The following is a 21,674-nucleotide window of genomic DNA, read 5'->3' as shown; positions in this document are numbered from 1 at the left end:
ATCACACATTTACGTGTTAATGTATGAAACTCGTTATTAAAAACTTATTCGTGCCCCATCTTTACATCACGTCGGCCACATGACAAAACTCATTTTTCACTGACATTTGTTTTCTTGCTAGCTGATCTCAGAACAATGAAAGCAGACCAGCAGCAGCGCTCTCTCATCAGTTTACCGTCAGACCAGAGGTTTGTCCAGAATGTGCATGAGCAAAACACTGAGCATACCAGGATACAGCCAATGTTAACGGAAGACAGACATGCCCTCGACAAAGAGACAAAGCTGCAAAAGTTCCTCCGGTCTCCTGATCCTGCATCATCGAGATCAAGGAAAAGTGGGTAGGAGAAGGTCTTAGGAAAAGAGAAAAGCCCTTACCTTTGTGGCATCCAGTGCCACGCTGGATGTCTGCCATGTTGAAACCAGTTGATGGACTACAAAGCACACATCTGATTTCGCTAGGTGTTCTGACCCCATTGTTTTATGGTGGTCATAGAAACAAGATCAGTCTCCTTCTTTACAAAGGTCAGATTTACTGATGTCTGCAGCAGCTGAAAGCATTTCTCCATCATCAGTTATCCCAGCAGATTTGTACTGAAGGGAAAAACTAATTCTAAAGACTGCAATACCGCAAAAGGCATTACTATTCACTGAGCCTTAATGTGGAGCTCATGCAGCAACCGTTCAACAGGAAGTAGCAGTCCAGCTGTGAGTTTAACCGGCCGTTTTTGACTACTTTTGATTTTACTTCTATATTTCAACTTTAAAAACGGTTTATCTTGCCTTGTTTGGTATCATTATTTTCAGCACAACCTCAAATATCTGAAATTGGAGTTATTTTTTCATTTTGACATACTGTATTTGCACAATTAATCTAAATTCAGACAAAAAATGTAAAATCCGAGTAGAAAAAAGTTATGTTTTACTGTAAAAACCTCAAACATGTTTAATGAATCATTTTCATAACTTGAAATGCAATTATAAATTGTATATTTCTAAAAAAGTATGTACAAGATTTGCAAACTACAAAGTTATATGGTACTATTCACCAAAAAATGCAGCCAAGGCTTCAGGCGTGTTTTATATAACCATTTAAATCTATTTACAGAACAAGTTGATTGGTTGACATGGAAAACTTTAACAAAAATTAGGGGTGTTTTTTCTTTTTCTTTTTTCAATTGCAAACGGAGAGTGTTTGCTAGCGTTGTCCTTAGAAAACGCCGTTTCTTCCCGCTGTAAACACCGCTCTTTTGTTCAGAAAAACCATTGCGTGTATTTTTTAATCATAACTCTGGTTTTGTGGCCCATCGACACAATTTAAAAACTGGTATATAGTTTGAAGTCTGCACTTTCGACCTAAGTGGAAATGGAGACTCTGGGTCGCTGCATCTTGTTGTTGTGTTGTCTTAAATTGGTCATGTGACCAATGATGAACAACCTTTTTGGGCTAATAACCTTAGGAGAACATGTCGATAAGGTTGAATCTTTATTGAAACTGTTCTCTCTGTCATTGCTCATGAAACTGAGCAGAAGTGTTTATAATTTACACAGTTTATAAATTTATGCTTCAAACTGAAAAGACAAACACGCCAGGTTACAAATCACACATGTAGCCAGAGGGAGGTCACATGACAACATGTGAATCACATGACCGCTCGGTTTATCTTACACTTGGGTTCACGTGCATCAACTCGATGCAGGAAAAAAGGCTCCTAGCAAACACAGCCAAAGTCAGTTCAAAGTTTGTGAGAAAACAAAAGGTTAATGGGCTGTCCAGATGTTAGGAGCAGCTGATGGAGTCCAGATGTTGCTCCTCAGCAGCCATGGCAGCAGCCTGCAGTGTCTCAGTGTCACTCTGCAAAGGATTCAGCTGCTTCCTCTCACTGTGCATGTTGTTCTCATGACGCTTCAGATCTGACGCCTGAAATGACAGAAGGACAGTGAACGCACCACAACACAAACGTACCGGCACTACGGACACTGTGTAATACTACAGCATAATATTACACATACTTAGTGCAGTACTGTATATACTCTGTTATAGTACTTGTGTTGACATGCAGATGTTGATGTAATGATAAGGCTGACCAGCAGGGGGCACTGCATTTAAGAAAGCTGATGAATGGCAACAGTGGGGCACCTAAAAGAAGACTGGTCTGTGGTGTTGCATAATAATGTTTGGCGAGGAAGCTCACAATGCAAAAGAGGATGCTGTGTTATTTTTAACTAGGAAGACCACACAGTACTGTGTATATACTGATTGCAGTACTGTATATATGGTATAATATGTACTAGAGATGGACCGATCTGATATTACGTATCGGTCCAATACTGACGTGAATTACTGGATCGGATATCGGAGAGAAATAAAAAATGTAATCCGATCCATTAAATATCAAAAAAGCACCTCACAAAACTTGCGACACGGCGTAACTCGGCTCATAACGTCGCAGCAGTGTGGTCACCTGATAGAGCGGCTGTGTGTATTTGTAGCCTCGCTACCAAACCAGCATTTCATCTCCGAGGAAGTGATCCCAGAGAGAAGTAAAACAAGTGTGTAAGTTCATCTCTGAGTGTTTGTAAAGCATTCCAGCGTTACGCTTAACAACCGATATATGTTTTAGAGCCCTATTAGTTTGGTTGCTTACTCTTTAAAATACCAGAATAGGAGGATGGAGCAGGTTTAAGTTTATTAGATTGATCAGTGTTGCTGAACTATGAAATATTTTGGGTGCAGTGTATTTTTTACATACAGGTATAACAGAATAGCTTTAGTGTTGTTGTTTATTTAAACTTGAGTATGAACTTATACAAAAAGCAGCAAGATATTAAAAAAAGAGTTTTATTGATTAAAAAACACTATATTGGATTCATATCGGTATCGGCCGATATCCAAATTTATGATATCGGTGTCGGACATTAAAAGTGGTATCGTGCCATCTCTAGTCTATATACTGTGTGTAGTACTGTCTATATATACCATATGTAGTACTCAGTACACTGAGTGCAGTACCTTGGCGAAGGCCTTGGTGCAGGACGGACAGACGAAAGGTTTCTCTCCTCTGTGTCTCCTCTCGTGATCCTTCAGGTGAGACTTGTGTTTAAAAGCCTGCAGGCACACAGGTGAGAGCCAGACTGGTTACAATGGTGACAGGAAAGATGGGCGCACAGGTGAGAGGACAGGTGAGTTCACCTTTTCGCACATCTGGCAGGCGAAGGGCCGCTCGTTGCTGTGAACTCGTTCGTGTTTCTTCAGGTCCGGAGCGCGAATGAACGATTTCCCACACACGTCACACCTGTAGGGTTTGAAACCTGCATGGATCTTCAGGTGTTCTGAACAGACAGGTGAGGGTTAGGGTGACCTCAGGGAGCATAGAAGTAAGAAGCAAGTAAACGTACGTGGGTGTGGTTACCTTTCAGGTGAGCGTGGGTAGTGAAAGCTTTGGTGCAAATGTCACAGGCGAACGGACGCTCGGCCGAGTGAAGCTTCTCGTGCTTCCTGAGCAGAGACAGACAGATGTGTCCTTCGCCTGTGGCTTCAAGATCCATTTTCATCATTGAGGTGTGTACTTACCTGAGTCTGCTCTCATCCAAGAAAGTCTTCCCACACACCTGGCAGGCGAGCTGCTCGCGGTGTCCGTACAGCAGGTATTCGAACTTCATGTCGGCAGTCGCCGTTGACCAGCCTGGCGGCTGCTCGTCCTTCACTTCCCCTATGCTGTCCGCGAAGGTCAGCGTCTGTGTGGCGTGATGCTCCGCTCCAAGCTCTTTAGGCTCCGCCTCCATCTCCGTCACCACATCCTGGTTGTAGCAGGTTACCTGGATGGACGATGTGTCAGTGACAGTCGTCGTGGATACAGGAATACTCAGGTGTAAGTATGCGTACCTTGTGCACATCCTCATTGGTCAGTTCCTTTAGGATCGCCTCTTGCACATGCAGCGCTGTACTGGGAGACTTCTCCAGCTCCGGATTGGCCGAGGGCTCCACAAGGTCATCTGTGGCGGACGTGTCATCGTCAAGCACCTACACACAACAGTAATCAGATTACAAAGTACAGGCTCTGACAGTTAACTGGTAAACAATGGGTTAATCCGTACCTCCGAGTCGGCGGCCAGCTGAGCCTCAGGCGGCAGCGCCATCTTTACGATGTCATAGGGAAACTTCTCCTTGTCCTCCGACGACACATCTCGCTTCTGAGGACACACCCACCAACACCTGTTACCTGTGTGTGTCACCAGCTTGTGTGTTACATGCATTTTATGCTACCTGCATGTGCATTACCTGTGTACACGCTTCACTTGTATGTGGATTACCTGTCTGTGTGTCGCCCGTGTGTGTTACCTGAGAGCAGAGTTTGTCAAGGAAGCGGATGCCGAGGATCTGGCCTGATGACATCATCAGGTTGACGTCCTTCTTCTTCACAGAGATCTTTGCCGTGTACATGTAGTTCAGGACTTCCTCAAAGATGTCAGAGCGGATGAAGTCAATCTCAATCACTGATGAGTTGTCCACCTGAGAAGACACACACGTACAGGTGAGACATCTCACCAGAACACACTCGGGAACCCCTGGAGGCCATGAAGTGAACTGCAGTCACCATACATATACACATACATGTATGATGTATGTGTATACAGGGAGTGCAGAATTATTAGGAAAGTTGTATTTTTGAGCAATAATTTTATTATTGAACAACAACCATGTTCTCAATGAACCCAAAAAACTCATTAATATCAAAGCTGAATGTTTTTGGAAGTAGTTTTTAGTTTGTTTTTAGTTTTAGCTATTTTAGGGGGATATCTGTGTGTGCAGGTGACTATTACTGTGCATAATTATAAGGCAACTTAACAAAAAACAAATATATACCCATTTCAATTATTTATTTTTACCAGTGACACCAATGTAACATCTCCACATTCACAAATATACATTTCTGACATTCAAAAACAAAACAAAAACAAATCAGCGACCAATATAGCCACCTTTCTTTGCAAGGACACTCAAAAGCCTGCCATCCATGGATTCTGTCAGTGTTTTGATCTGTTCACCATCAACATTGCGTGCAGCAGCAACCACAGCCTCCCAGACACTGTTCAGAGAGGTGTACTGTTTTCCCTCCTTGTAAATCTCACATTTGATGATGGACCACAGGTTCTCAATGGGGTTCAGATCAGGTGAACAAGGAGGCCATGTCATTAGTTTGTCTTCTTTTATACCCTTTCTTGCAGCCACGCTGTGGAGTACTTGGGCGCGTGTGATGGAGCATTGTCCTGCATGAAAATCATGTTTTTCTTGAAGGATGCAGACTTCTTCCTGTACCACTGCTTGAAGAAGGTGTCTTCCAGAAACTGGCAGTAGGACTGGGAGTTGAGCTTGACTCCATCCTCAACCCGAAAAGGACCCACAAGCTCATCTTTGATGATACCAGCCCAAACCAGTACTCCACCTCCACCTTGCTGGCGTCTGAGTCGGACTGGAGCTCTCTGCCCTTTACCAATCCAGCCACGGGCCCATCAAGACTCACTCTCATTTCATCAGTCCATAAAACCTTAGAAAAACCAGTCTTGAGATATTTCTTGGCCCAGTCTTGACGTTTCAGCTTGTGTGTCTTGTTCAGTGGTGGTCGTCTTTCAGCCTTTCTTACCTTGGCCATGTCTCTGAGTATTGCACACCTTGTGCTCTTGGGCACTCCAGTGATGTTGCAGCTCTGAAATATGGCCAAACTGGTGGCAAGTGGCATCTTGGCAGCTGCACGCTTGACTTTTCTCAGTTCATGGGCAGTTATTTTGCGCCTTGGTTTTTCCACACGCTTCTTGCAACCCTGTTGACTGTTTTGAATGAAACGCTTGATTGTTCGATGATCACGCTTCAGAAGCTTTGCAATTTTGAGACTGCTGCATCCCTCTGCAAGATATCTCACTATTTTTGACTTTTCTGAGCCTGTCAAGTCCTTCTTTTGACCCATTTTGCCAAAGGAAAGGACGTTGCCTAATAATTATGCACACCTGATATAGGGTGTTGATGTCATTAGACCACACCCCTTCTCATTACAGAGTTGCACATCACCTAATATGCTTAATTGGTAGTAGGCTTTCGAGCCTATACAGCTTGGAGTAAGACAACATGCATGAAGAGGATGATGTGGACAAAATACTCATTTGCCTAATAATTCTGCACTCCCTGTATGTGGGGGCGATCGTGGCTCAAGAGTTGGCAGTTCGCCTTGTAATCGGAAGGTTGCCGGTTCGAGCCCCGGCTTGGACAGTCTCGGTCGTTGTGTCCTTGGGCAAGACACTTCACCTGTTGCCTACTCGTGGTCAGAGGTGGCGCCAGTGTCCGGCAGCCTCGCCTCTGTCAGTGCGCCCCAGGGTGGCTGTGGCTACAATGTAGCTGCCATCACCAGTGTGTGAATGTGTGTGTGAATGGGTGGATGACTGGATATGTAAAGCGCTTTGGGGTCCTTAGGGACTAGTAAAGCGCTATATAAATACAGGCCATTTACCATATATATACACATATCATATATAGGAGGAGATATATATATATCTTTAAGAAGGGAGACCGGAGGGTGTGTTCCAACTACAGGGGATCACACTCCTCAGCCTCCCTGGGGAAGTCTATGCCAGGGTGCTGGAAAGGAGAGTTCGTCCGCTAGTCGAACCTCGGATACAGGAGGAACAATGCAGTTTTCGTCCTGGTCGCGGAACACTGGACCAGCTCTTTATCCGCTCGAGGATGCATGGGAGTTTGCCCAACCAGTCTACATGTGTTTTGTGGACTTGGAGAAGGCATTTGACCGTGTCCCTCGGGGTGTCCTGAGGGAGGTGTTGCGGGAGTATGGGGTGTCTGGCCCATTGCTACGGGCCATTCGATCCCTATACAACCGTTGCAAGAGCTTGGTTCACATTGCCGGCAATAAGTCGGACTCGTTCCCGGTGGGTGATGGGCTCTGCCAGGGCTGCCCTTTGTCTCCGGTTCTGTTCATAATTTTTATGGACAGGATTTCTAGGCGCAGCCAAGTGGCGGAGGGCTTTCGCTTTGGTGGCCTCAGAATCTCATCTCTGATTTTTGCGGATGATGTGGTTCTGTTGGCTTCATCGGGTGAGGGCCTCCAGCTCGCACTGGAACGGTTCGCAGCCGAGTGTGAAGCAGCAGGAATGAGGATCAGCACCTCCAAATCTGAGGCCATGGTTCCCAGCCGGACAAGGGTGGAGTGCCCACTCCGGGTCGGGGATGAGTTCCTGCCCCAAGTGGAGGAGTTGAAGTATCTCGGGGTCTTGTTCGCGAGTGATGGGAGAAGGGAGCCGGAGATCGACAGACGGATTGGGGCTGCAGTAATGCAGACGCTGCACCGGTCCGTCGTGGTGAAGAGGGAGCTGAGTGTAAAAGCGAAGCTCTCAAAGGCGCTATTTAAATAAAATGTATTATTATTATTATTAATTTACCGGTCGATCTACGTCCCTACTCTCACCTATGGCAATGAGCTGTGGGTAGTTACCGAAAGAACGAGATCGCGGATACAAGCGGCAGAAATGAGCTTCCTCCGAAGGGTGGCTGGCCTCTCCCTTAGAGATAGGGTGAGAAGTTCGGCCATCCGGGAGGGGCTCAGAGTAGAGCAGCTGCTGCTCCACATCGAAAGGAGCCAGCTGAGGTGGTTCGGGCATCTGACAAGGATGCCCCCTGGGCACCTCCTGGGTGAGGTGTTCCAGGCATGTCCCACCGGGAGGAGGCCCCGGGGCAGACCCAGGACACGCTGGAGAGATTATATCTCTCGGCTGGCCTGGGAACGCCTTGGTATTCCCCCGGATAAGCTGGAGGAGGTGGCTGGGGAGAGGGAGGTCTGGGCCTCTTTGCTTAGGCTGCTGCCCCCGCGACCCGGCCTCAGATAAAGCGGATGAAGATGGATGGATGGATGGATATATATATATATACTGTGTTACTGTGTGTTTGTGTGTGCGTAACCATTATACCCTGAACTGGGACACAGCACACAGCTGTTAAGCTGTGAAGAGGACTCTCCATTTACATGAACAAACTGGAGTCTATTAGATAGATATGATACAAACCACTGCAGCACAGTACCTGTAATACCTACAGCATGTTCTAATCGCTCTAATAGGATATTATGGTCGACAGTATCGAACGCTGCACTGAGGTCTAGCAGGACAAGCACAGAGATGAGTCCACTGTCAGAGGCCATAAGAAGATCATTTGTAACCTTCACTAAAGCTGTTTCTGTGCTGTGATGAGCTCTGAAACCTGACTGAAACTCTTCAAATAAGCCTCTGCAGATGATCTGTTAGCTGTTTGACAACTACTCTTTCAAGGATGTTTGATATGAAAGGAAGGTTGGAGATTGGCCTATAATTAGCTACGACTGCCGGGTCTAGAGATGCTTTTTGAGTAAAGGTTTAACTACAGCCAGCTTGAAGGCCTGTGGTACATAGCCGATCATTAGAGATAGGTTGATCATATTTAAGATCGAAGAATTAATTAATGGCAGGACTTCTTTGAGCAGTTTTGTAGGAATGGGGTCTAAAAGACACGTTGATGGCTTGGAGGAAGTAATTATTGAAGTTAACTCAGAAAGATCAACTGGAGAAAAAGAGTCTAACTTAACATCAATACTAAGCATTAGTACTAAGAGCAGCTGTAGATAATATTACATCTGTGGGATGATTATTGGTCTTTTTTTCTCTAATGTATAAATTTTATTTGTGAAGAAGTTCATGAAGTCATTACTAGTTAACGTTAAAGGGATGGTTGGCTCAACAGAGCTCTGACTGTTTGTCAGCCTGGCTACAGTGCTGAAGAGAAACCTGGGGTTGTTCTTATTTTCTTCAATCAGTGACGAATAGTAAGATGTTCTGGCTTCGCGGAGGGCTTTCTTATAAAGCAGCAAACTATTTCTCCAGGCTAAATGATGATCCTCTAAAATGAAATGATGAAATTAAATGTGTTGTAGATTTAAATGTTAATAAGATGTTGCTGGCGGGGACCTTGGTGTCACCTTGCACAGTCGGTCTTCACCAGGTAAACTGTATTTGTTGTATTATTGTACTCTTTACCTTACTATCTAAATTGCCTGAGGCAACTGTTGTTGGCACTATACTAATAAAACTGAAAAAATCTGCACAATACTTTGTGTTCGAAGTACTCATTAAGTACACAGATGTATTTTTGAGGTACCTCGTGTTTTTTGAAGAGCTTTTTAAAGTAGTTGGAGCAGGCGGCGAGGACGCAGCGGTGAGCACGGAACTTGACGTCTTCGACGACCACGGCAATGTCGCAGTGCTCGCCCTCCAGCCGCTGCTCGTTCAGCAGCTTCAAGAAGATGCTCTTATGTTCGTCGTCCACGTACTTCACCATTTCCGCCATCTGAGAACAGGTACAGATCACGTGATCAGGTTCAAAGCACCCTGGTCTGGGGGTAATGATACTTACAGCTAGTATTATCCCCCAGGACTGAAACCACCTGACCAATCAAAATGTGTGACATCATCAACACCCGTTTTTACATTACAATCATGTGAGGTTCTCCTCGTGTCTCTGATCTATACCTTCCCCATCCTAAGGCCTCAGGCATGAATGATCAGCGTTCTATGTCAGAGGTCCAGGACACCATTTCTCCCTTCAGCTATGACCGAGGCGATGCCCCGGCTCCAGCAACAACCAGGTGTTGATGGTTAGCTAACGACACTAGCCAGGAAGAACATCTGTAGCTGTTTGCATGAGGTCACAGCTGATCACGTGATACGTCACATGATACTGAACACAGATGACATCAGCTCTGACATTACAACAGCGTAAATGGAGTTGCAGTACACAGCTGGATGGTGTCTGTTACCATAGCAACCTGGTCACCTGTTACTGCATCATGCTGTTTGTGGTAAATGGACTGGTTCTTATGTAGCACTTCTCTTTGAGCGCTATATACAACGCGCCTCTGTCTCCCAATCACACTCATTCACACTCTAATGGAGAAACAAGGGTACACAGACTGCAGCGGCCAGAGATCGGACCGCCGACCTTCCAATCAGCAGACCTGACCTGCTCCAACCCTTATACATAAACTTCCTGTATTATTTCAAATTAAAAGCCTTTCACTGCAAACGTGTGAGCAGGCTTTTATTGTCAGGTCATGTGATCCATGTGTCACATGTTCACAGGCCTCCTCCGACTCACGGTGCGGTTTTAAAGATTTCCCTTCAGAGTGTTTGGATTCTTAAAAACAGTCGATGTTTGAGATCGCACCATCAGCGTAATGATGATTCATCTTTGAACTTTCTGTCACATCAACCACCACTAACTGTTAATGATGTCACTTCCTGTCAGCTCACTGAACCCACTGAGTCCATTTTGCTAGTGAAAGTTCTTCACTGAGAGACGTGACCCGAAAGTATCTGTGTGGCGGCCATAATCAGAGCTGTCCCACATACTAAGGAAAGGAGCTTCAGTGCGTCCTTAAGCAGAGGAGACGCCGGAGCATCCTTTAGATAGCTGTCCACAGTCCTAATCTTTCATGAAAACATCGACGTAATATCATGTGTTCGTCATAACTGCATTTTCTATTTCATCGGTAACCTGCTGACATATTTATAGTTTTTATCAGCAGCTGTTAAACTCACAACTGAACATCACACAGCTAGAATAAAACTACTTCCCGTTGAGTCGTCGCTGTGTGAAGAATGCTGTATGAGCACAACACTAGGGCAGGGCGATATGGCCAAAAATATATATCACGATATATATTTGAAAATTTGCGATAACGATATAACTGACGATAACCATGTATAATATCCACTGAAGTTAAAAAGAGGTGCTTTGCAACATTAAACTGCAGTGTGCCAAATAAAAAAGTCAAATATGTATTTTTCGGACCATAAGGTGCACAGGATTATAAGGCACATCAAGCGAAACAAAGCAGTCAGATAAATCAAACTTTATTGAACTCATTCTTCTTGCTTCCTCCACTTCTGTACCATTGATTCATTAATGTTGTATTCTCTGGCAGCAGCTCTATTCCCATGTTGTTGCAGTATATTAATGACTAACCTCGTATTGTGGATGGATTATCTCAGTTGTTCTCCTGACTGAAGTTTGGTCCGTTTACAGCATCCTGCCATGCGATTGCATTTGTCTCTAACTATCAGGAACCTTAACGTTAACTTTTATAAGTGGAAAAGTGTTAGTGTTCGTCCTCCAGCTTCACTGTTTATGTTATGCTAACATAGCTGTGTCGCTAGCGATCACGTAGCACAGCATTAAACACCAGCTAGCCCAACTTCAGTAACGCTACAAACGTCATTGTCTTCATTTATATTGGAAGTGATAGCAGAGCTGTACGTTTGATTTTTTTTTTCAGAAATCTCTCAGTCAGAACATGCTATATCATGCTTAGGTAACTAGCGAAACTAGCGAGCTAACTTCCGCTAACTTCTAACTCCGTTAAATGTAATGAATTCTGTTTTCATGGATGCCTGGATGTTAAACATCATAGTTATACCTGGTAAAGCAGCAACACTGGTCATTTTATTAAAGATGGAAGAATTTAGACAGTTTTTAACTCTCAGTGATGTTTGTTTGACTTCGGGACCTTAAAGGACGGCGTTTAGGACCCAGATTACTCCCAGATTAACGAGCACCTTAGGCCAACAAATACGGCAATAACGATGGCCACTTGCATGTTCTACAAAAAAAAGTGCTTTGTTGTGTATCTGATGGACAAACACCAAACCAGTTAAGTTGCACCATTTTTACAAACTAATTCTGGTTCATCCGTTTCACTCAATCTGCTTTCCCCATTCTCATTCTCCGTTACCGCCGCGCTTTTTCGGCACTGCGCTTGCGCGTTTTACCCATATTCTATCGCAGTATTTCATTTTCTTATCGTTGCCTAGCATTGTACCAGTATTACCGTGAACGGTATAATATGCCCCAGCCCTACTCAACACTGTGATCTACATGAACTGACCAGCGTGTGCTTAGAGGACTTAACAGTCTTCAGGACTCATGCTTCATGTCAGCTGGGATCAGTGATGATGGAGGACTGTTACTGCAAATCCCAAACAGGGTGGAGGAAAGGAGTTCCACAGCAGGAAAATATAAAAATGTGAGATTTCATCTTGTGCTATGTAAGGTAACTTATTCTAATCTCCTAACAGTCACTTCCTTACAAAGAAAAAGCAGCCAGCTATGTTTTTAGCAGAGCAAATTAGTGGCTCAATATTTCCGGCAGTTCAGACACATGAGCTGAGGCTCAGTGTGCTTTGGATATATGAGAGAGCTCTGAGGGTCAGGACGCAGTCGTTCCACCTGTGTGAACAGCTGATGTACACCATCCCTGTACAATGCTGGGTTTACACTGTGCGATTTTTGGCCCATTTTGAGCCGATTTTTGAGTCGTGCGAACGTTTTGTTGATCGGCCCGATTTTGGCCTTCATCGTGTGTCGTGTAAATGGTAAATGGCCTGTATTTATATAGCGCTTTACTAGTCCCTAAGGACCCCAAAGCGCTTTACATATCCAGTCATCCACCCATTCACACACTGGTGATGGCAAGCGATTAACACCTCACGACCAGCTCCCGGTTTGAAATCCACATGACCGTCGTGAGTGCCACCGCAGCCGCTCACACTGCGCACACGCAAACACATAAACGTTGGTGAAAAAGACGGAGCAGCAGTGCAGCGTGTGATCTGGAAACAAGCGATGGAGGCACTTGTAGAACTTTGGAAAGCTCATCCGAGCCTTTTCGATGTGGCCTCACAAAATTATCACGACCACAACAACCATGAAAATAGTTGGATTTACATTGCTGCTCAATAACAGCTGCCTGATTTTTCATTAGCAATTTAGCAAAGTTGATGGTGGTGTGTGTCTGTGTGAGTGAAAGACAGAGGGAGCGAGCGACAGAATTTCTGTTATAACCTTCATGCTATGGACGCACAGTGTGAGCACTCGGGGCGCATCAGAGCATCGGGCCGTATAGTGTGAGACCCTGCATTGTGACCTACGACCTTCTAACCCCTGCGAGTCAATCGTACAGTTTGAGCAGAAGCTGAATAACGCGACTGAAAAAAAAAATCGCAGTGTCTGCCCAGCTTTAGTCATCCTCTTAACACACTGTATACTGCAACAGCTACACCCTTTTTGCACATGCTCTTCTTTCTTATTCAGACATTTATCAATAAGTGACTTCTACACACACACACACACACACACACACACACACACACATATATGTGTATATATATATATATATATATATATGTGTGTATGTATATATATATATATATATATATATGTGTGTATATATATGTGTATGTATATATATATATATATATATATATATATATATATAGTGTAGTATATAGTAGGGCTGGGCCATATTGTACCGTTCATATATTGTACCGGTATAATGTTAGGCAAAGATAGGAAAATGAAATATCGCGATAGAATATGAGTAAAACGCGCATGCAGTGCCTTTGTTTTCATACGCACATGGCCGATTGCTGAGTGAAATAGATGAACCAGAATTGGTTTGTAAAAATGGTGCAACTTCAGTGATGTGGAACTGGTTTGGTGTTTGTCCGTCAGATACACGACAAAGCACAATTTTTTGCAGAACATGCAAGCGGCCGTCGTTATTGTCGTATTTGTCAGACTAAGATGCTCTTAAATCTGGGAGTAATCTGTGTCCTAAACTCTGTATGCTTCAGTTCAAACGAACACTGCAGCATCACTGATAGTTAAAAACTGTCTCAATTCTTTCATCTTTAATAAAATGACCAGTGTTGCTGCTTTACCAGGTGTAACTATGAAGTTTAACTTCCAGGCATCCATGAAAACAAAATTTATTACATTTAACGGAGTTAGAAGTTAGCAGGAAGCTAGCGGAAGTTTGCTCGCTAGTTTCGCTAGTTACCTAAGCATGATATAGCATGTTCTGACTGAGAGATTTCTGAAAAAATTCAAACGTACAGCTCTGCTATCACGTCCAACATAAATGAAGACAGGAAACTAAACAGCAGTGACGTTTGTAGAGTTACTGAAGTTGGGCTAGCTGGTATATAATGATGTGCTACGTGATCGCTAGCGACACAGCTATGTTAGCATAACATAAACAGTGAAGCTGGAGGACGAACACTAACACTTTTCCACTTATAAAAGTTAACGTTAAGGTTCCTGATAGTTAGAGACAAATGCAATCGCATGGCAGGATGCTGTAAACGGACCAAACTTCAGTCAGGAGAACAACTGAGATAATCCATCCACAATACAAGGTTAGTCATTAATATACTGCAACAACATGGGTATAGAGCAGCTGCCAGAGAATTCAACATTAATGAATCAATGGTACAGAAGTGGAGGAAGCAAGAAGAATGAGTTTAATAAAGTTTGATTTATCTGACTGCTTTGTTTCGCTTAATGTGCCTTATAATCCCGTGCACCTTATGGTCCAAAAAATACGTACTGCACACTGCAGTTTAATGTTGCAAAGCACCTCTTTTTAACTTCAGTGGATATTATACATGGTTATGCTCAGGATATGTCAGCCCATTTCTACTGGAAATGCCTTTTGGTTATACTTTAAGCAAGGAATTTACATTTGCACTGTTACATTTTTATAAAGCTTTAATTTACATAAAAACCAGCTTCTTGTTTAAGTGAAAATAAATGGGAGGTTGTCTTTTTGCGCTAGTAATGTTGTGGAGTTGTATTTTGTCTCGCATCAATTATATCGTCAGTTATATCGTTATCGCAAATTTTCAAATATATATCGTGATAAATATTTTTGGCCATATCGCCCTGCTCTAGTATATAGTATATTGTGTCTATTAGTTACTTCTTGTAATGTCTGTCTTTGTTACTGTTTGTACTGGAGCACTGTAATCAAAATAATTTCTCCAGGGATTAATAAAGTATTCTGATATCTGATTCTGACCTACTGACGAACAGTCTGAGGACGGAGGTTTTTCTTGGGACGATTCCACACTTGCTCTAAGGAAAGGAAACAAGGCTAGGACATAGGAAGTGGTAAGGCTGAGGTCAAAGGTGAAACACTTTTCAACAGCTTTATTTCCAACTGCTGTAATCCAGGAACTCTGAGCAGAACTGCAGCCAATTGGCTTAACAAACAACACGTGATCAATGTTCAATCAGCAGATCAATTCGCTGATAATCATCAATGCTGTCGTTGATCCAGCTGTCACGTGCTGCTGTAATACCAGACTCGGGTACACGCGCGCGCAGTACATGCAGCTTCTATACAGCGGACACGCGCATGGAACGCGTGCACGCTGCGAGTCGAGCTGAGGAGACGAGAGCAGGCTAGCTGTTAGCATGTAGCCGTTAATATCGATCGTTGATCGGAGCGTTCCGGTACAGCCCGGCCCGGGATAGCCTGTCCCGGTACCGGTCCAACCCGGGATAAAGCCAGCCAATTCCGGTCTGAACGGCGCTTGGTGAGGATCGGGGAAAGTCGCGTTGCCGTTAGTCGGATCACCGGTACTTCCGCCATCTGTACTTGGTACCGGTGCGTGAGCGGGCCCCGGTCAGTGCGCGTGAAATGGCGGGCAGGACGGAGAGAAGATGGAGTTTCTCGCTAACCCGCGCGCTCACCGGCTCGCGGGCCACCGCTCCGCCGTCCCCGGGACGGACACGCAGGCACGCGAGCAGCCACGGCGCCGCGGCCTCGGCCACACGGAGCTCGAGCGGCCATGAACGGCTCGAGAGCGCGCAGCATCCCCGCGGAAACGGCGACCGCGGCGGGACCAGGGGCGCGCGGGTCCGCGAGCGAGTCTTACCGTGACACGAGACCGGGGGCGTCCGTCGGGGGAGGGGGTCGGTTCCGGCGGGGAGGGGGGGGAGGTCGCGACACTTTGTCCTCCTGTTGTTGTTGTTGTGACGGTGACGAGCTTTGCGCCAGCACGCTCACTCTGCGGAGGCACGCAGGCAGCGCGCCAAACCCCTGTGGGAGACGCGCATGCGCAGTGCAGTTGTTGTGGACAGGGCTCCGAACGCGCCCGTTTGGTCCCCCCGAATGTGTTTGCGCGCGTTGGAAGCAGTGCAGTCACGTGACCACAGCAGAGCCTCTGAACGGCTCGTGCTGACGGAGCAATGTTGCGTTTACATGAAGGGGGGCTCTGCCCAGTGTTGCCAACTCCTCAGTAAGGAAAATCGCTACTGGCTGCCCTAAAAGTCGCTAGAAGTCGCTAAATGACGTAATTGCCTAATTTGCATAATTGGTCATGCTAATGTAATTGTAACCCACGTTGTTGGAGAGAGAAATAACATCGTTGAAGAGACATAAAGTGATTAGAAAACGTTGTAAATGCATTTAGAATTTATTTAGAACTAAAAATTACATTTCTTTTAGCAATTATTGTTTTTTTAAATGTCACAATTCCAACCCTGATCCTTTATCCGGGCCTGGACCGGCAACAGTGACCCGAAATTAGCACCCTGGTGGAGTTACTCTGTGTGAGTGTGTGTTTATAACAGGGGCGGAGCGTGGGGGTGGCTTACTGGGCTTCAGCCCGGGTTGTTTTGTCAGAAGCCCGGGGTCTTTTGGAGTGTAATTTTTTCATAGTTAGATGCCTGGCTGACAACTGTATAAAACAAAAAGTACACACAATATTCGAAGCACATAGTGCACACTGTGGGAATTTACGACTGTGCGTGAATCCCCCCTGATATAGAGATTGACAGACCACGTGACTTTCGCTCATTGCATGCCGTGAACTCGTGGCAAAACAATCCAAGTACCGCATCAAATGCAAGCATTTGCAGCACCGCAAAACGTTCATTCTTCGGTTCCAATAAAGTCTTGCTTTTTCTTTGCCCCCCAAAAAGGTTCTGTACAAAACGAAGGAGAACAATGCCGGTCTGTACAAAGACAGACTTGATGAAAAGTCAAAGAAAAGATACGAGGAAAAAAATCAAACCAGTGAAAGTGTTAGATCCTTACAGCACACAGAGGGACAAAATACGTTAGCGTGCTGCCCAACTTTCACCACGCTCATATTTATAATTATACGGTTCTTGGAGTGAGTGCATACACTTGTGAAGTTTAGTAACTTCCGGTCACTGCAACAAGCCCAGGTACAGTTTACCGACGGATGGGTGCAGGACCTTGAAATGCACTGTGTAGAAAGTAAAGACCATCGTACGTATCATAAGTTTACCAGTCTCACAAATCGTCTTCATAAATACACATTCGTTAACCATTTATTAATAGGACCTTTGAGCTCAATGGTAATTAATTAGTAGTGGAAATAATTTCTGGTAGCATCACAGAAATGTAGCAGTGACAATAATATTGTATGCTGTAATCGCACTGGGCAATTAGTGATACAAAACAACTGTTTTATCCTGTGAATAAAAGTATATGTTTTTGTCAATGTACCATGGTAATAACAGAAGCGAAACACAATATTGTGTCAGGACAATTCACTATTTATGCACAATAAATAAAGGAGCATAGCGCGACAATTTCTGTTCAGCGCCAGACTTGCTTGTAACCTATATCACTAATTATGTTAAGAAAAATGACGTATTAACTACAACAGAAGACTGACCTTTGTGGAAATGCTTGGAGCAGACTAACCTGTGAGCTGGAGTGTTCTGGGACGTTATATTTGCTCTTTGAATGGCTGCAATCCAGGCCACCCGTTGCCTCTTCGTTACTTCGGAAACACGGCTCGAACTATTTCTCTTCAACGACGTAATCCGATAACAACCGATCTCTTTACCCGTCGGCTTTCCGTGGCTGTCATGCGACCGGCTATTGCAGTTAATAATACAACAGCTTCTTGCCATTTTTTGTGTTTCTTTTTATCGCTGTATAACTGATTTCAATTGAAAGCCTGCGTGCGCTAGTACCTCTTGCCACGAGTTCCCAGAATTCTTTGCGGTTTTACCCCTGAGTGACGTCACATTTTCAATCTCTATTGGTATGATCCGAGCTCAGGCACTAAGCGACTGAGCGAGAGGGCGGGGCAGCTGCTGCCTGTGAGTGCGCTGTTGGAGAAACGGAGTCAGCCATACTAAGGAGACCTTAAGATTGACCAGGTACCAAAGCAAATCATTCGTACCATACAAATAATGTAAATATAACGGTGTATCATGAAAGATTGATATCAAACTGATCACTTGACCAATATTACGTTACTTGCTCTTCAAGTGAATCAACAAATGGCGAAATGAAAAGCCGAACAAATGCTATTTTTTTAGAGAGTCTTAGCTTACGTGTGTTTATTTCATATTTTCAGTTCTTACCCTCCTCGACTAAATCGGTTTCAGTAATGTACTGAAATATAAGAATGGACATTAGAGGGTTCTTTCAAAGAAAAAACTCAGTTAAATGTTATTTTATATATTATGCTTTGTATGTTGTTCAGTATATTTCTATGCAAAACAAGAGGAATTTCAGTACACAGCAGGATATTCACATTTGTAACCAGATATTTACATACTCTTTAGGGAGAAAACATAAAACATTTTTACTGTACAACATCAATTTAGAGTAAACTTTTGTTTTAGATAAATATTGAAATATATTTTGAATTAGTTAAATGTCAGAATAAAGAGAGACAGAGCTTCTATTTTTATCACTTTCATCAAATGTAGGAGTACATATACACTAAGTTTATTGTTAATTAATATGAAAACTCCAGACGATTCCATTCTGAGCTGAAGAAGCTTCTGATAGGTTAGTAGAGTCCATGTGAGTAAATTGGTGGCACAGCTGTGGATGCATAAGGCAAAACACAGAGCCTGTTTCTTTAACATGGGAAAATCAAGAGATGTCAACCAAAACACCAGGAAAAGAATTGTGGAGCTCCATAAGTGTGGCTCAATTTTGAATACAATTTGGGTGTCATTTGCAATTAAGAAATACAGATAGTTTCTCTCTTTACTCTTAAATTTAACAAATATAAATTAAACATTTAGTCTAATTTGAGGTTTTACCTTAAATAAGTGTTTGTGTTTTTATCTGAAGAGCATGTAAATATCTGGTTTCAACTGTATATTTGATGATTGTCAGCACAAAGAGGGAGAGAGGAACAGAGAGGGAGATGGAGAATGAGGACAGAACAGAGATGAACAAGAGCAGGTGAGACAGACATGTTAGTCAAATGGTTGTTTACCAAAAGTATCACCGTATCATAGGTACTCATGTATCTCGTACCTAGTGTTTCTTTTTAGGTTTGTTATTTTTCAAATTCTGTATTTATTAAGTTATGCAGGCTTGTTTGCACAACAAGGCTAAATAATTATATAAACTTTTCTCAATCTAAATAGTGGACTTTGGTAGAATTAAAAAAAATAAGTGTAGTGCAGGTCTATCATCTAGTTCTGATTGTGGTTCTGTCTTGGTTAAGTCCTCAGTAGTCCTGATTTTGAACTGTTGTAGTCCTGTTTTAATTCCGGATCAGTTCTGGGTCTGGTTGAATTGGGGTTTAGTCCTCGTGTCTTGATACAGCCCCGACTTTGTTCTGCCTTGCTGCTTAATTAAAAAACTAGTTTAAGGTGTCCTGCATATGTGATATATATTTTTCCCCATATGAAGTCACTTTTTTGAACAAAACTCAAAACAGAGCCAATTAATCTTTCAGTCATTTCTAAACCCCCCCCCCCCCCCAAAAAAAATAAATAAATAAATAAATAAAATAAAATCCCACATGCATACTACCCTTTAGGGCTAAGCCCCGGGTGTTTCAAATGTCTGGCTCCGCCTCTGGTTTATAAGTAGTTTTAAACCTTGTGATCCATAAAACAGCATAAGAGTAAAAGAATTGACTGCGTTACAGTCAGTGCAGGAGCAGCGGCTTCGCTCATGCGCAATTCATTTGCAGTTTGGACGCATAGGTGTGAACATCATCTGCCCTGATAGCAGCTGGGGGAGGACTACCTCCGCCCGTGAGCGCTTTGGAACGGGCGAGGTGCCCACGGCAGCACCGCTGCTTATTGAGACTAAGAGCGATACGCACTTTCACGTCAAAAAGTCGTCATAAATAAGTCTCCAATAATACCAGAAAAAGCCGCTAGATTTATCGCTAGTCGCTTTTTAGAAAAAAAGTCGCTAAGGGGGTCTGAAAACTCGCTAAATATAGCGACAAACTTGCTTAGTTGGCAACGCTGCCTCCACCAGGCGCGCAGGAGAGCGCCCTCTAACATCAGAGACTGGAGGTGAAAGCCAGTGTTGGAAAAACACAGACAGGCTGCAAACGTTAAACTTTTTTTTTTATGTCCCATTCTCGTGAACGCCACTATCGTTCTATTTCCACCCTTTTATCAGACACAGATTTTATTTGTCACATACACAGTACAACATATAGTGAACATGTGGTGAAATGCTTGTGTCCTGAACTGCGGACAGGCTGCAGACATAGCCGCGTCACTCCAGGGCTGGTTTTTAGAATGAGGGATCTAGCCAGAACCCTTACTGGATACTGGGTGGGAACTGAATTTGTGACCTGCACTCCAGAGGTGTGTAGTTTTACCACTACACTATCCAGCTGCAACTAGTCCAAATTCAGCAGGCGCACCATCCGAGCGACACGCAGTCAGGATCTCAGAGAACTGCATGGATCTCTGTGACCAGAACAGTGGACGGACAGAGGAGTGGTTCCAGAAAAGCAGTTTTTACACAGAGAGCTTTGAACACACCGTGAGGTCACCTGCAGTTAATAATAACAGAGAAGAAGAAATCTTGACAGATGTGCTCACCTGTTACTGGAGTTGGTGAAGGAGGCACAGAGCCCGAATGTCCCACCTGTCTACCTGTCTGACTTTACAGGCGAAATAAAAATGTAATACTCTTCAGAATAAAAGCTTTTTCTTTTCTTTTTAAACATCACTGGCATCACATACAGGTCATGAGTCATTCTCTGACTCACTGGAAGACAGAGTGACAGATCATGTCGGTCTGTCCACTTACTTTTGACTAGTTCAGAAGATCTGGTGCACCTGTAGAAAATGTGGCCACAGACCCTTCTGACCTGCCGACCATGTTAGAAACATCTGTACAGGAAGTGGATTATTTCAAGTCGATTGAACATTAGTACATGATGAGCAGTAACCATGGTAACAGCTGTTACAGGTACTCCGATACTTAAAAATATTCAGTCCACAACACAGCATAAAAACCAACTGTTTACATGAAGATTACTCAGATTACTGAGAATACTCCAATTACAGTCTTAGGGTGTTTTCACACCTATGGTGTTTAGCCCATTTAAGTCAGACTCGCATTTGTTTTCCCATCACTGCATTCATTTATGGCGTTCACATGATCTGACCTTATCCTATGTGAAACTTTACAAAGCCATCAGCTGACTCGGACCACAGGAAATGTTTAATGTGAGAATGTTTAATCAGAGAATTTAAGAGAAGCTTCACCATCAGGGGGCAGTGTTGCGTGCTTAGTTGTGCAGGTATAAACCAGCTGATAAAGTACCTGTCCTAAGTTCAAGTGGCGCTGTTACAGGAAGAAGGTTCAAAGATATCTCTGTTCTCCCACAGCCCAAACTATGGGATAGTAAAGGTGTGCCTGGTGATGAGCAGGTGACACACTCAGGTACACATGCCTCTCACCTGGTGGCAGTCAGAATCCAGACACACGTACATGATTCTGCAGCATAGCTCAGTTATCTCATCCTCTCACAGT

At 43.8% G+C, this 21,674-nt stretch overlaps 1 protein-coding gene across 1 annotated transcript; it reads right to left on the bottom strand.

Moving 5' to 3' along the window:
• Positions 1 to 1,470: 1,470 nt before the first annotated feature.
• Positions 1,471 to 10,982, bottom strand: LOC309714382 (zinc finger and BTB domain-containing protein 14-like). The gene is given in 10 exon segments (XM_082546818.1): positions 1,471 to 1,918; positions 3,011 to 3,106; positions 3,191 to 3,330; positions 3,411 to 3,496; positions 3,572 to 3,816; positions 3,884 to 4,021; positions 4,096 to 4,191; positions 4,340 to 4,510; positions 9,188 to 9,428; positions 9,430 to 10,982. Coding segments are annotated over 10 exon segments (1,425 nt in total). The 5' UTR covers positions 9,501 to 10,982; the 3' UTR covers positions 1,471 to 1,777.
• Between the last annotated feature and the right edge of the window lie 10,692 nt (positions 10,983 to 21,674).

Source organism: Aulonocara stuartgranti (assembly GCF_965226115.1).
Source record: "Aulonocara stuartgranti genome assembly, chromosome: 9".
Taxonomy (NCBI): Eukaryota; Metazoa; Chordata; class Actinopteri; order Cichliformes; family Cichlidae; genus Aulonocara; species Aulonocara stuartgranti.
This window is presented reverse-complemented; position numbering and strand designations above follow the sequence as displayed.